The sequence below is a fragment of the Octodon degus genome, unplaced genomic scaffold (assembly GCF_000260255.1).
Source record: "Octodon degus isolate 3935 unplaced genomic scaffold, OctDeg1.0 scaffold00003, whole genome shotgun sequence".
Taxonomy (NCBI): domain Eukaryota; kingdom Metazoa; phylum Chordata; class Mammalia; order Rodentia; family Octodontidae; genus Octodon; species Octodon degus.
The window spans coordinates 9,859,750-9,875,709 of record NW_004524579.1 but is presented as its reverse complement, the minus strand read 5'-3'; the positions used below and the strand labels follow the sequence as shown (position 1 = coordinate 9,875,709).

Here is a 15,960-nt window from a genome sequence, read left to right as displayed (position 1 = left end):
TGTTCTAATGGTGTTTGTAAATAGGATATCATGTCCGCATCTTGTACAGCAATTAACCACTAGGAAGAATGTATGCAATGTGTTAACTATTGAAACTGTCCTACAAAAAAAAAAAAAAAACAAAACCAAAAAAAAAACAAAACCAAAAACAATGTGTGCAATTAAAATACTTTTATACAAAGGAGTTCAACGTTATGCTGGCAGAAAGTCCTAACGTTTCATTCTTGGTTAGATTTGTGAGCTATTTTTGTATATTTTAAATATTTTTCTGTAAAGTAAATTATTTTTGAGGCATTTTAATCCCATCACTTGGCGCAGTTTAGAGTGTAAACATCCATAATGCCTGTATGAAGATTGTTTTGACATGGTTTGTGTGTCTGTTAGTTTTTCTACTCTGCTTTAGCAGTCATTTGTTTTATTTTGTTCTTTTGTTCATTGTCTTGCATTACAAAAACACTAAAGGACTGGTATGATTTGCAAAATCCAGGCAGTGCTTTTGCCACTACTGGTTTCACCTCAACCTCAGTGGCCTACCTAAATATTTACAACAGTAGAGCTATAGGAATAATGATGGATCTGTGTAGCAACCATAGCTCTAATCTCTAACTAGCTTTCATTTTTCATCTTTACAATTTGCATGTCCTCTCTCTATTGAAATAAAGTCAGTTGAAATAAATGGATGCTCCTGCGAATGGTGATGGTCCTCCACGCTCTGTGGAGAATTGCATTGGCCTGGTCATGATACTGTTAATAATATTTTCATATTTTCTCTCTCTCTCTTTTTTTTTTTTAGTCTCGACCTATTCCTTCCCACCTTACTTCAGCAGTTGCCGAGAGTATCTTGGCTTCAGCTTGTGAGAGCGAGAGCAGAAATGCCGCCAAGAGGATGCGTCTGGAAAAGCAGCAGGTACTGAGGACGCCTGGAGCCCGGTGTACGCCGGCGACAGTAAATACAGTTCATTGATGTATAAGAGTAAAACTCTTGAATGGATGTAAAGCAGACAGAGATAGTGAGCATGCCTTTAGGCTATAAATCTGAATTTGAAAGAAGCAAAGCTTAGGTGATCCATGAAGATCAAACTCAAAGTTTCTGCAATGAAAACTGGACAGCAGAAACACTGACTTATAGTTCTGCTGATGAGAAGAGTGATCAGTCATTAAGATTCTCTGACCAATTATTGATCCTAGTTTTGTAAATCTACCTTACCATTTATGTTTAGGTTTGAATAAAAATAAACCTTTTATTTGCTCTGATCTACTGTCAAGTGCTAATGGATTACACTGTGGCTGGTAAAATTATAAAATAACTTTTTTTGGTACTGGTCACTGGACACAGTGTCCTTGTACTGCCAGCTACAAAAGCAATAAAATTGGGACTCACCTATAAAAATCCATGTCCTGGGATTGCTCCTTTATTAATTAGTTGTTGATTATATGCCCACTGTGTATCATCTCTCCCTTAGTTAAGGGTACAGCTCTGAACCGTGAAGATGTGTGCATTGCAAGTGAGCATGTTTATTAGGGATTTAATCAGTTGTTCTTGTGGTTTAGCTGTGCCTTTGTTTGCTTGGTTTGTTTGTTTTGTTTTGTTTGGAACCAGGAGTTGAACTCAGGACTTCACGCTTGCCAGCAGGCACTGTAACACTAAGCTATACCTCTGGCCTGAGCCGTCATTCTATCTTGCCTTGTTGTCTCTGGAATCCCTTTCTCTTCTTTTTCTAGCTCCCTTTCTTAATCATCCATAATAAAGTACTAAACTATAGGATGCTGTATTAAATGGCATGCTTAAAAGTTTGCTGTATTCTGGCTCTTTAATTATTTCTACAAAAGTGAAGTCAATGATTTATATTATTATTGAGGTTGAGATGAATAGAACTAATTTAAATGAGCTTAACATATTTTTTCCGTGTAAGCTACTAAGTTTTAAGCCAAAACATTGAGCCACCAAGACAGCTCAGCAGTCTAACGTGCCTGCGTAGGCAAGCTTAGGCAAGCATAGGGACCATGGTTCAATGCCCAGCACCACATTCTACATGAACCATGCTCCCAGGGTGGGCTGAGCGGCCACAATAAATAAATAAATAAATAAATAAATAAATAAATAAATAACAAACCAAAACATTTCCTATGCCAGGCCTAGAATATTTAAAAATGTCTCAGAAAGGCATCAACTCTGATGATGACAATTATGAAAATGTCATAGGTTCATAATTCTTAACACAGCTAAAAATGAAGTGTGTAGTTAGATAAAAATACGTTATTGGCTTTGGAAAGGGGTATGTGAAAATGCCAATTTTGAATTTATTAATCATACCACCAGAATTTATTCACAGGTATGTGGCCTCAGTTGAGACTTTCATTAATTAAATCTGTAAAATTTATCTTACTTAAAAATGAGTTACATCACTATGTTGTGTATATGCAGCACCATCTAGCATAGTGATTATGACTGCATATTTGGGATTAAATATAGCTCAATGTGATTCTCATCTCTGTCGCTATTAGCCGTGTGGCCCCCAGCAAGTTCTGCCAGCTTTGTGTGCTGGCAGTTCATAGAAAGTAGCAGCAGTGCCCAGCCCATGGTGTTGCTATGAGGATGATTACCAACAGCCTCACACTTCATAGTTAGCATTCTGTGTGGTGCGTAACAAGCATCAGTAAATGCAGCTTAGAAGACATCATTGCTTAGCTTCTTTGTTGCTGTATTAATATTAATGAAAACTCAAAAGAAGCTTTGGAAGAACTATTCATGATACGAGAGTTTTGAAGTCAGACTAACTCCAGTTGTGAAAAACCAAGTTAGTTCTTGAAACTGAAATAGAATTTTGAGGCTGAAATACTGTCTTGTTTGTCTTTTGACCATATATCTCAACTAGCCTGCGTTCTATAGTATCCTTACATATTGTCGATCAGACATACAGTTGCCATGAGAAGCAAATGGTAGACTCATGTTATGTATTACCTTATATTACCTTACCTACAATACCACTCCATCATATTCCCCAAGGTGGTTACCCACTGGTATTTGTTACACTCTAATAACTATTGTTTTCTATGGTGTATACTGGGGAATATTTAGTAAATATTCACTTAGTAAAGTCATTGGGAGGATTTAGTAAGTCAATGTCTATGGTAGCATGGATATTTAATACGTTTATATATTATTAAAGTACCTTTGCTGAATACCTCATGTAGTTGGAAAACCCCACTCCAGCACTAAAAATCTACTGTTTACTAATGTTAGAGAGCTACTTATCCTATCAGAGAGCCTATCTGATATGATAGGCTATCCTATCCTATCCTATCCTATCCTATCCTACCACTTTTAAAAATTTTTTTATTGTTATTTATTGATACAGGGCAGGGTCTCACTATGCAGCTGGGACTCCTAGTGATCCTCCTTCCCCAGAGCTGGGATTAGAGTTGTGTGCCACCATGCAATGTTTCGGTAGCCAGCACTGGCACTGCATGCCAGGGTTTCAGTGCACAGCATGGCGTACGGTGTAGGGGATGGAACCCGGGTCCCTGAGCTTACCAAGCAGGCGCTTAGACTGCTGAGCTATCTCCCCAGCCTGCTATCATGATGTGGCTGGTCATTGAATTGAACTTAGATTTGCTTCCTAGTGCTTCCATCAGTTGAAGGAAAGCTTCCATTGAGAATGAGAGTACAGGGGACCAGTGAGATAGCTCAGAGGATTTAGCATCTGCTTAGGCAAGCACAGGGACCTGGGTTTGATGCCTGTCACCACGGTCTGCTTTGGGCTTGCTAGACCAGCAGCAACTGAGACCACAAGTAGTGGTGCAGGCCTGCAATCCCAGTGCGGGGGAGGCTGAAACAAGATCACTAGGAGTCCAAGCTATGTAGTGAGACCCTGTACCAAATACATAAAGTAGAGGACTGAGGAGATAGCTCAGTGATCTAAGCACCTACCTGGCAAGCTCAAGGACCTGAGTCCAACACCTGGTACTTTAATGCTGCATGCCATGCCAGCCTGGAACTGGGCATGGTGGCACATGCTATAATCGCAGTGCCTGGGAGGCTGAGACAGGAGAATTCCCACTAGTCTGAACTGTATAGCAAGGCCCTATATAAAATAAATAAATTAAAACAGAAAATGAGTAGATTTTTTTTTTAATATTGCCCTTCAGACGGTAGAAGTAAGTCCTTGACACTGCTATTCATGCTTGTCATTCCTTAATCTCTGTGTCCTCCAAGATAGTGGTTGCTTACTGCAAGGCTTATTGTTGGTGAATGGGAGACATCCATGGTCATCTATTCACCAGATTATTTTTGGGGGGCACCTTAGAGGAATTGAGACTTATGGAGGATAAGGAAAAAATGATTTTCTAGATCACCTTCCATGATTTATTAGAAACTTATTAGGCACTTCACACATTTATTTTCATTTACAGTTGTCAGGAACTACAGGAGTGTAGGTAGCATCCTTCTCATTGACGTAGGGGAGCTCCGAGACTTCGCAACTGGGCCTGGAGCACACAGGTTGTCAGCTGCAAGGACAGCTCAGGTGAAGCAGATGTCCCTGAGCCCTGGGGTGCATTTTTGTTGATCACACTCCCCAACAAAAAGACTATGGCCTGGAACAAACTCAGAGGACTCTTGTCTTTTCCCCTTTGATCACTATGTTTCAAAAGTGTAGGTTTCTACTAGAAAATTATATACATCATTCATAAAGCCTCTGTACTCTGCTAGAACTGGCAAACCAGATTTTGCCTGGATAGTAGGTTTTAAAATGTTATAAACTTCCCAAAGCATTTCAGTTTATCTGGAAAATTGACTGCACACCGTGAACACTGGTTTAGTATTTATAATTATTAGTGTGAGAATATTTGAACTATTTCTTCTTATTAGGTCTATAGATTTCCTTTGGAATGTCAGAGACTTTGGCATGTGTTCATCTTCTTACAAGAGCAGGCAGTCGAGGGAGCCCTCTTGTAATTGAGCCAAACTCCACCCAAGTGGAGGTGACCAGAGTTCACTGGGGTATTGGCTCTAAGAATCTGCTGTCTCTGTGTGCTCCTAAGCCAATTTACAGTTCTTAGACTCTGCCATTGATTTCAAGATTCTTCCTTGAGCCCCTGACTTTCTGTAGGTTCGTAAGAGTTCAGAGCTAGATGGTTGAAATCTGTTTCTGCTAAGCTGCTCTTCTGACCCCTAGCCAGCAGTGTGAGCCACACAGGGAGCTGTAATTGCACATGTCCTTCAGAGTTTATGAAGCTTGATGCATTAATTGGATTTTATAAAGCTCTTAGAGCTATGAACATGAAAGGTGTTATAGACATATTAAATACTTTATTTCAAATGTCCATTTCACACTAAAATCCAGAGGAAGCTTGCTATTATGCAGCCGCAGGCCTGGAGTAAGCCAGGGGCAAGGAGAGGGCCTACCCCTCCATCAGAAATCACAGCTTGCCAAACTCAGCTAATCTTTCATGCATTCTAAAATATATGCAGCATTTTCTTACTTTAACAAGAAAATCTAGGTTTTTATGTATTACCTTAAAAGTCTTTCCTTACTTTGACAATCCAAAAAGATGAGCAAAGTTAGATTTCACTTTTACAGTTCTATTACACAGCCCAAATTGATGGGTGGTGTATCTCTTTTTATCTATCTTTGTTATTTAAGTCTTAATTAATTTTTACAAGCAAAGATCTCTCATTATTCTTGGTCCTTCTGAGGAGATGGAGGCAGAAAATGATAGAGATTAGGGCCTATTATTTACTGGTAGTTTATCACTTATTGATGTATACTTTGTGTTGCTTTTACTGTTGCTTCATAGGCTTGGTGACTGATCAATACAGGGAGCTTTCCTTGATTTCTATCCCATCTTTCAATTAAATTAGTTTGCAGTTCTTAGAAGGGGTCACATCGTACAGCAGCCAAGGTGCAGTAGCCTAGCAAAGACTGCTCTGAAGGGCAGAGCGACAAGTCCTGGGTGACAGTTTCTGCAGTGACTAGGGCGGATGGGAATTGCTGATTGATGGTGATCTGACACCTTTGACTCTAAGGAAAGGAACACAGTGGGGCTGGGGGGGTGTTGTGTCTTTGTTGCCTGTAATATAATAAAAAGTGAGGGGAAAAGTCATATACTACCACCCAATGCATCCTTAAGTTGAAAAGACTCCCTGCAGGTAAAACATATTTAATAAGTATGTAGTGGTGTCCTGCTACTGTTTTTTCTTTATTGCTGTTGAATTCACTGTAATGTCTATCTTCTCCTGAGTTTTGCTTTGTTCAGTTATGGCGCCACTAATTAGGCATATTAAAAAATGCAATTGTAGACACAAGGATGGAAAAAGTGGCCACCATGAATGTGACTGTTATAATACACATTTTTATTTTACAGAGAACACGCTTGAAAGTTATCCATAGTAATATGATCAAAGCAATTTTGAGATAGGCAGCTTTCCCGTCATGTTTCTTCTTTCAGCAACTTTTATAGACTTTAACTAATATCTATCAGAAAGCAGCATTTTTTCCCATAGGATGCCATTCTGAGGCTTAAACATTGTCATAGGAGCTAAACTATGACTTGAAATTTGCTTTTTGTGATCTAATAGCCCATACCTCCCCAACCCTATACTTAATCATACTCAGTTTTTTATTCCACACCTAACATCTTTTCTTGCATACAACATTTTGGAGGAATGCCTGTGTCTTTCAGTCTTTCACCATGTTTAAACCTGACCCTCCTCCAGAGGAGATAATACACTATGAAAGAAAAATAGTTCTCCACTGAAGGCAATACTTGGAATAAGTCCTATTTCCTATAGAACACGTACAGTTTTAAAATATTTGTGATAGAATGTGCATTGCAAATCATTTCACTCAAAAGGACCTTGATGGCTTCATTTGTAAGAACACCAGTAACAACAACACCAGAAGCGTTTATGCATGTGGCATTGTAGGAAAGGTTTCATAAGCCTTTTTAAAGTAGCTGTCATGAATTTTATAGAAGTGGAGAGCATGAGGTTTAGAGCATGTAAATAAATTTCCCAAGGCCACGGGGAAATTGTTGTTCACGATGGCTCTCTACTGTGATCCAATCCTCTTGCTTCTGAAAAATCCTACTTACTGTTCTATTTTTAAAAATCTTTTCAGTCCTATAGGATTAAATTTAATAATTTAGGAAATTAATTAAAATATGAAGAAGAAATAAATTTTATGGGTTATTCTACCAACTAGTTTCATAAAATAATTCTGTCTAATTTCTTTTTCTGGACAACATTTTCTTTCTTAAAATAAAAAAAGCAAAGCGTTATTATATTATAGCCTCCCTTTTCACTTAATTTATGAGTACTTACGAAGTTTATTTTTTAAAAAATACCTCTTAAGAATCCATCCTGACCTTTGTGTAAATTGCTAAGTGCTAATTCTACTCGTTTGAGCATCATTTGCATATGAAAAGGAACCTTTGTCTATTATTTTTCAGATAAATTATAAGAAATGGACTTACTAGGTCAAAGAACAGAAAGGTTTTAATTCTTAATAAAGCATAAATATTTCATGCACTTAATCTCTATCCTTTTCCCTAAAATAATTATTTTAGCTCTTTTATAAGCATATGGCCATTTCCAGCTTATTTTAATTTCCAAGAATTTCTGACTGTAAACCAATAGTTTCTAATGCTATCAAACACAGCAAGTTTTTTTTTTTTTTGCAATTTCCTTGACTACCTCACTCTAAAATCTGAAATTTAAGTTGTACTTAATATGAATTATATGTGCTCATGTTATAATACATAAATACACAGCGTCTAGTGTTAATATAAATCATGCATTAAAGAACATAATGCATAATAAAATGCAAGATATTTTAACGTGGAAAAATAGGAATGCTATGGCCTTAGAAGAGAGGGTGAAACCATCAGAATCCTGAAGCTGTGCATCAACTCCCAGAGAAGGCAGCAACTACACTGTCCTCTAATACATGTATGTTACTCCTATTCAGAATGCTTAGTAACATCAACCCTGCAAATGGTGAGGAAACCTCCAAATTAAGTGAAGACCATATTCCCTTGATTACACGGTAGCAAGATTTCAGAGCTATGCGAAATCGGGATCAACTTTCTTTATGTTTAAGTCTATATTTTTTGGATCAAGTAACTCAAAACATAGTTTTTTCCTGAAAACATAGCTAGCTGAATTCTTAAAAATTCACCTGAGGGCAGGAACTAATTCTCAGTCATGTAAGAGTGCCTGCGACACGTCGACCTCCAGTAACCCTGCTCCTGCTGACTTCGTGTCAGCCCCACCCGCTATCCAGCCTTGAAATGTCCAAAAGGAGCAGTAGCTACATACAGCATTACCAATTTTCTACCTTAAAGTAATCTCATATTTCAAAAAATAGACATCACAGTTTATTATTAACAGTGAATTATCTTTTTCTCAAAAAAACTCCACTGAGTATCAGATTACTTCTTACACTGTCTCCTTAGTGCACCTACTTTTCTTATATAATATCCTGTCAATATGTATCTGACTAGTTACGTTATATGTAGAAATATCTTCTTTAATTCCTCCTAGTGAATATTACTGTAAGGCACTTGTAGATTAAATGACAGCCCCCCCCCTTTTTTTTTTTTTTTTTTTTTTGTGGAACCGGGGATTGAATTCAGATCCTTGTGTTTGCCAGTCAAGCGCTTATCCTACTGAGCCATCTCCCCGGCCCCTGGCAGCCCTTTTTTATGGATGAAGAATCTCAAGTTGAGAAAATTTATTTCTTTCAGGTGAACTCTCTGGCTTCCTTGGGAGTTGTAGGTCCAATTCCTCATTCTTTTGCTTTCCAGTACTTGTTCTTGATTTTTCTGACTTTATTGAGAATTATGCCTTTATTATTATTATTATTATTTTTTGTATTTAGTATGGGTCTATGGGGTCTCACTACACAGATTGAATTCATAGTGATCTTCTTGTTTTCAGCCTCCCAAGTGCTGGGATTTCAGGCACGCCACACCACACCCAGTCTCAGTTCCATCTCAGCGTGCCTCAGGGACAGGGCCAGCATGGCACGCCGGGGACTGAACCCTGGCAGCTCCTGCATCTGCCTAAGCAAGCACTTTAATCCACTTATCTATGTGGCTGGCCAGAGAATTATGTTATATTAATAAAGGAAATTATCATTTTAAATTTTAGGTACATATTGGTCCATGATGTTGTCAATTTCAAGGGGACAAATGATGAGATGTGAATTCAGAGAAATTCAACATAATATGTTGATACACTCTCAGTGCCAAAGTCAGGGAAACATATGGTTTGCTGAGTTTACCATGAAGATAGCAGCTTTGTTATTATTATTTTGAAACAAGTTATTTTGAACTGAACAGATAAATGAAGAATTTGATATATTTGGTTTTGACACATATATTCATTTTTATAATTTATTTCCCATAATTTGTCCATTCTGTCTCTTTAATCTACTTTGAAATCCATTAGTTTCTATAAATCAACAATACCATTTGGACTGGGGAAATTGAGCTAGAGTCACATATTCGTGATGAAGTCAAATGATGTCATGGCTTGATAAATTGAGTGACACTTGCTAATGACAGAGATTTATGATGTTGGCAGTACTTATGTGGGGATCACAGTAAGACTGATCAGTGGCCTTGTGGAATGCATTGTATCACCTCAGAGACACTGTACTTTGGGCTACAAGTGTTTCTATGTAGCTGGGAATTTCTGGGTAGTTAAAAATCATCCTTAGTTGATGAAATTTTTTATTTGTAATCAACATATCCTCTATGCATGATAAAAATAGTCAGACCATAAGACCTTAAAGTTGGTTTGGTAACTAATCCTATCAATGAAATTGGCAGTGCTGACGTTGAGCCTTAGCTCCTACCACAGGAGGATCTTGAAAGACTTTGTTAGAGAAGATTGCTAATCAAGCCGATTTGATTTCTCGATAGCTCACCTCTTCATAAAATGAATACAATCTGGCTCATCTTTGTTGAGCAATTTTGCTTAAAGGATGGATACATTTTAAGTTTCTGAAATTTTTACTCTCATAAAGAAGATCTCTCTTGGTTGTGCTTTTAATGTCTTTTGCTTTGTCAATAATACTTTTGAAAACAAATTGGCTCCAGCAATACAGTGAACCGTTGAGTGTCCACAGGACAACCTGTTTTCGCTCGTAACTACGGCTTATTAGTGAGATACAAAGAGAAATGTCACTCATTCCTTAAGGAATTAATCCAGTTGTATTCTCTGCAAGCCATTTCCTACATCTTCATCATGAAATAAGGGATGTTTTTGTGTGACAAAAACCAAGTCACATTTATTTCCAAGTTTCCTTTAATTGTTTTCCCTTGAACACAGAAAACACCAAAACAACTTTATAGATCATGCAGCTAAATTGGAAGTCCACTGAAATTCTTACATTATGGTAAAAATCACTTTTCCAGTAACATTTCATGCTGTTACAGTAGATTTTCTTGGTTTTCTTATTTGGGAAAACATAGTACTACGTTCTGGCATCAGAGAACTCTCGCACATGGCAAGACCAGTCACTTTTTTCTTCTGTGAATTCTGCTGTTAGCCTTCTGTTTTCAATTTCTCTATGAAAATCCAAGTGACATTTAGTATCAAATATGGCTCTGATGTCTGGACGGAGGCCAGGAAACCAAAGCACAAACTGGAGCTACAACTTGTGAGTATAAACTCAAGTAGTCGAACAGCTCAGTGTGAGCAGAAAGTTTATCTGAGTCCAAAAAGCGTTCAGATTTCAGGAAGCAGTCGTATTAAAAATGTAAGAAGACAAATACGATTTACTAAAATCCATAAAGTTTGGAGGGCGTTTTGTTTGTTTTTATGGGTGTCTTTCTGTTGGTTCTTTATGTTTGGTACATGACTTAACAGAAAGGTAGCGATTACTTTCAGGCAGGGGAATCTGAGAAGGCAGAGGAAAAGGGCAACTTTAGGCATTTCCAAAAGGTAGTAGAGAATCAGAAGTAGCGAAATGTTTAATTACCTGTGTGGGCATGTGTGCAAAACTGTTATACTCAAGGACAGCTAGTACATATCTTTTCAAAAGAAAAGCCTTTTCTTCAGATTATTCAGATTATAAAAATACTCATTACAGATCATATTAGATTCATTAAAAACACTTAAAGTGACAAAGAAACTTACAAATCACTTAGATGAACCACTTAGTTCAATAAATTTATATTTAGCATGCTTTTGGCCCTGGGTTTGATCCTCAGAAGTAGCACACACACACACACACACACACACGCACACACACAAGCACACACACACACACACCCCACAGATGCAGCACAAATAAAAAGAAATGGAAAATTAAAAGTAAATTGACTTTATAAAATAACAAAGTGAGAAAAGCTAATTTTCAGCTTAGATTTTTCCCTTTCTTTTTTCTATGGCGACTTTCCCATCCATTTCTGGAAATAGAATTTCCCTTTAAGAAGAAGAAAAATATCAGTATAGTGTAAAAAAAATTAGCTCTCTTTTCATTTCAGGGTAATGTTCTGAATAATGAAAATCAGAATGCTTCATAAATTCCAACTCTTAATGTCATCATACATTCATAGCATGCAAGAATTTGAATATTACTTTGGATGCAGAATTCAGAAGGTCACATTAGTTTAATTCAATTGCATTTTTCTATCATTAATTATTGCCTATGAAGCAAGTTCAAGAAGTCCAATGAAGCTGTCAAGCTTTGTAGCAAGCTCTGCATATGTGAAGAAATTTTTTTCCTCAGAAGCTGCCCAGGAATCCCTTGATTTTCTTTAATTCTTCATGTAAGATCCTGCATTTGAGGTAGTTTCTAAAAATACAAGAGCCTTTCTGTAATTCCTTATCTTAAAATCATTTATGGAAATACCATGTGTTGATAATTTATATTCTTAAACAAAATACCCAACTCTAGGTTTAAATTCCAAATTCTTCATTATTCATTTATCAAACTATCACTCTGAATATTTCTGAGAAATAAATCTGAACATGTATGGCCAGATCACAATAGATGATTATGTTTACATTTGTGTGTTATGGTTAAATTTGCATTCATGTGCATTTTCTCATTTAGTTTTTTGCTTATTTACTTCTTATAGCAATACAATGTGCTACATATAATTTGTGCTACTGTTATTCACAATTAACAGTTGTCTAAACAGAAAAAGCAGTTCCTTCTTGCTGGTCCTGCCCCTTTGCTATATGAATGCCATCTGGAGGATTCCAAGGTGTTCTCAGACAGATCGTGCCTAACGCTTTCCACCAACTCATCCTTACCCACTTGTTCTCAGCTGCTGCTCTGCTGCTTGCTTCTTGTAGATCCCTTGTGCTATGAACCTTTAAAATATACTTCAGAGGTAACGTTTGTTCACAAAACTGAGTCCTTTCCTACTTTCCTATGTATTGGTTCTCAGCACAACATAATTTAGTACTTGATCAGTGTATCCAGCTAGTATTATAATGGCCTCCAGGGTCTCTGGAAATATACATACCTTCAGCTCTATATTACTCTTGGTGATTATAATAGTTTTGGTTGCTTATCACTTTAAACTATGAAAATACTCAGTATGTACTGGATGAAAATAAATTTCCATATGTGGGCTAGATGTAATATACCAAAAAGTTCAGTCCTAGGAAAGGGGAAGAGCCTTCTAATGAGACGCCCACCAGCACAAAAAGATTGCTTGAGCCAGAGAATGGTAACATATGGCCAGACAGAGAAGCGAAGCGAATCCTTGGTATTAATTCTGCAATTTAGATGCAGCGTTACTGCCTAATAAACATAGTGTTAGCTCCAACCAGAAAATATCAGCAATACAACGTGACTGCTACCAAAAGTATAGTCCATATAGCAGACAAAGAATTTCTCAACGCTTAGCTCTTCGGCCACTGTTGCTTTTCGCTGTACAGAGAAGAAAAAAGAAGACAGCTATTAGGTTTCTGACAAAGCAATTATACCAAGGCACAGATGCAAGAAGCTGACCTGACATTTGCCCCTGGGTAGTTGTCATAGCAGCAGGCTGAATGGAACAGCTTGACACAAGTGCCACTGCAGTCTTTGGAAATTCCACACTAAATGCAACACATTAAGACATTAGTATAGGAGTATATATGTGATTTCTTAGTGGTGAACATCTTTCTTCTTTATTCAGTCCTCATCTCAATTTCTAAATAGTCCACAAGAAATCCATGTTTAAAATCAATGATAATTAAATACCTTTGAATGACCAGCAAAACCATCCACTGCCATAAGTAGACACTGTGCATGTAGGTCTAGGACACTATTGCTTGGGGAGAAGATATTTTAAGGAATGTGGCTAACAGAAGAAAATTTTACATACTGTAAACAGGATGTAGTATTTTTGAAAATTAGCTGATAGGGTCAGAGAGATAGCTAAGTAGAATAAATGCTTGCCTGGCAAGTTCAGGGTCCTGAGTTCAATCCTCGGTACCACAAAAATACATACATAAATAAATAAAAATTCTAAAAATGTAGGTGCATTGTGCCCTTACTTCCATTTTTTTCAATTTTGCTATTTATTTTTAAATATGTACATCATATTTATACCTGTCTACTATATATCAAAGGTAGCTATTTAAGAGTTTGTATGTAATATTTAGGCATTTGCAAGAATTATGTAGACAAAAAGGTAAGGGAATTATTGCTATTTTAAGGAAAACTTTGAGATCATTACTGAGGTAGTCATTTGCATTTTAAAAATATTTTTATTTTAGTAGGAAAGTTAGCATTAATGTGAAATTGTTTTGCCAAAGCTCTTTTTTTTGTTGTTGTTGTTGTTGCTGATTTTGCTTGTTTGTCTTGTTTTATTTTGAAACAGGATCTTGTGTACTTCAGGCTGGCCTAGAATTCACTATGTAGCCCAGGGTGCTCATGAGCTAATGACGATTCTCCTGCCTCAGTCTCCCAAGTGCTGGGATTGCAGGCATGCACCCCTACTCTGAAGTCTTGAGGCTTCCATCTTCACCTCCTGTTTTCCTTTGTGTCTGTGTCTGTTCTCTCATGAGATCAGTCACACTAGAAACCACCTAATGTAAGATAAGATTTAATCTACTAAAACTGGACTGTGTCTAATGAAGATCAACTAGATTATATCTGCAAAAACTCTACAAATAACATCAATTTACAGGTATGGGGGATTAGGACCTCTGTACAGCTGTTTAAGGGACCTCTGTACAGCTGTTTAAGTTTAAAGTCCAGAGGGTTTACTGTTACAATTCAACCCGTAACAGTAAACCCTCTGGACTTTACCCAAATTCTCATTTGAAAAAAATATAGTCACTCATCCCAGCGTTCCTGGGTGTCTCAATCCATCTCAAGATTATCTTATCTATAATCATTTTTATTGTCATAATATTTGTACATATTTATGGAGCACAGCATAGTAGTTTAGTACATGTATATAATGTGCGGTGCTCATACTTGATTAAGAAGCATTTTTATCTCTTCAAATACTAAGATCCTTCATATTCTTCTAGCTGTGTTGAAATATATCATAGATTAATATAGACTACAATTACCCTACAACACTATAGACGATAAATCTTTAATTCATTGCCAGGATGGGCGAGACTCTGGGTATAGCTCATCCTGGAAAAATCCCTCCCTATCTGTGGATGTATGAAACCTAAAATGGAAGTTAGATACTTCCAAAAGACATGGATGTGGCAAGTATAGGATAGTCATTTCCCTCTTAAAAGGGAAAAACAAAGTAAAGACAAAGGGGACATGATCCCAAAGGCACATGTCTAGTAGGGTGATGCCATTAGGTTCCAAACCTAGGAAGAACACCTGTGGCCAGTGCTCCGTCTCCTGTCAGCTTGAGCACTGGGAAGTGGCCTTACACTTGCAGCCCAAGCAGGGCCGCTGAGCCCACTTCAGCTCCAGGCCCATGGCTCTGTCCTGAGTGCACCTTCTCTCAGCCTCATCTCTGCTCCTTTTCAGTCCAGGTGGAAAATTTTCTGCTGCTATGAAATTCTCAAAAATTGTATCAGGGCCCAGGAGATAGATCAGTAGAATGAATGACTGCCTGGCAAGCACAGGGTCCTGAGTTTAATCCCTGGTACCACAAAAATAAATAAATAAATAAATAAATAAATAAATAAATAAATAAATAAATATTTTTAAGGAAAGAAAGAAAGGAAAGGAAAGGAAAGAAAGAAAGAAAGAAAGAAAGAAAGAAAGAAAGAAAGAAAGAAAAGAAAGAATCAGTCTGTAGGAGTTGTTTAAAAGATGCTAATCATTAGTGTTTTTATTTGAGTGTCTAGGTTAGTGTTTATGTGCCTACTTTTCACATATCCTCCCCGGGTAACTTCATCTCTATCCCTGGCAACTCTTGAGCTCGTGGGTTGAGCTCCATCACTCTCAAACCACATCCTGTTTCTAGAATACACTCTGGAAAATTTTTCTGATCACATTCTTGTCCTTTGTGTTGTTTAATTCAACCCTCAACATAGACTAATTCTAGTTCTTCAATTCCCCTCTTTAAAGAGTGTATGTATGGTTTAATGCCCTTGAGTTTAACTGAGTAAGAGTTTGCCAGAAGAAGTATTGAAGGCAGGATTTAAAATGTAAGTGTAAATGAAAAATATGCAACCATCTTTCACTCTCTTCAAGGGGATTTATATATGTATATATATATATGAATTTATTTGAAAATTAAAGGTAGAGCCAATATTCACTTATTGTTTGAATTGAAATAGTTTCATTGCCTGGAGAATGGTATAGATCTCTCACACAAAATATAGATAAACTCATACAAAATAAAATTTTCAGTCAAAATATGAAGAAATATTAGTCAGATAAAATCAGCAAGTCATGTGGAGAGTAAATATATTGAAAGCTGATTCTTTAAACAATATTAGGGCTGGGGAGATGGCTCAGTGGAATAAGTGCTTCCCTGGCAAGTGCAAGGGCATGAGTTCAATCCCTGGTTCAGAAAAAA

The 15,960-nt window shown here is 37.1% G+C and overlaps 1 protein-coding gene across 7 annotated transcripts in view; it reads left to right on the top strand.

Annotated features, from left to right (window-relative positions):
• The window catches only part of Nol4 (nucleolar protein 4), a 348,720-nt gene that overhangs the window by 286,699 nt on the left and 46,061 nt on the right, over positions 1 to 15,960 (top strand). For 6 of the 7 annotated variants that reach the window (XM_023715387.1, XM_004623567.3, XM_012514701.1 and 3 more), the window contains one exon: positions 794 to 907. The exons of the other annotated variant lie outside the window; for it this stretch is intronic. In XM_023715387.1, coding sequence (XP_023571155.1) covers positions 794 to 907 — 114 coding nt within the window. The remainder of the gene's footprint in view (positions 1 to 793; positions 908 to 15,960) is intronic. 7 annotated transcript variants of the gene reach the window in all.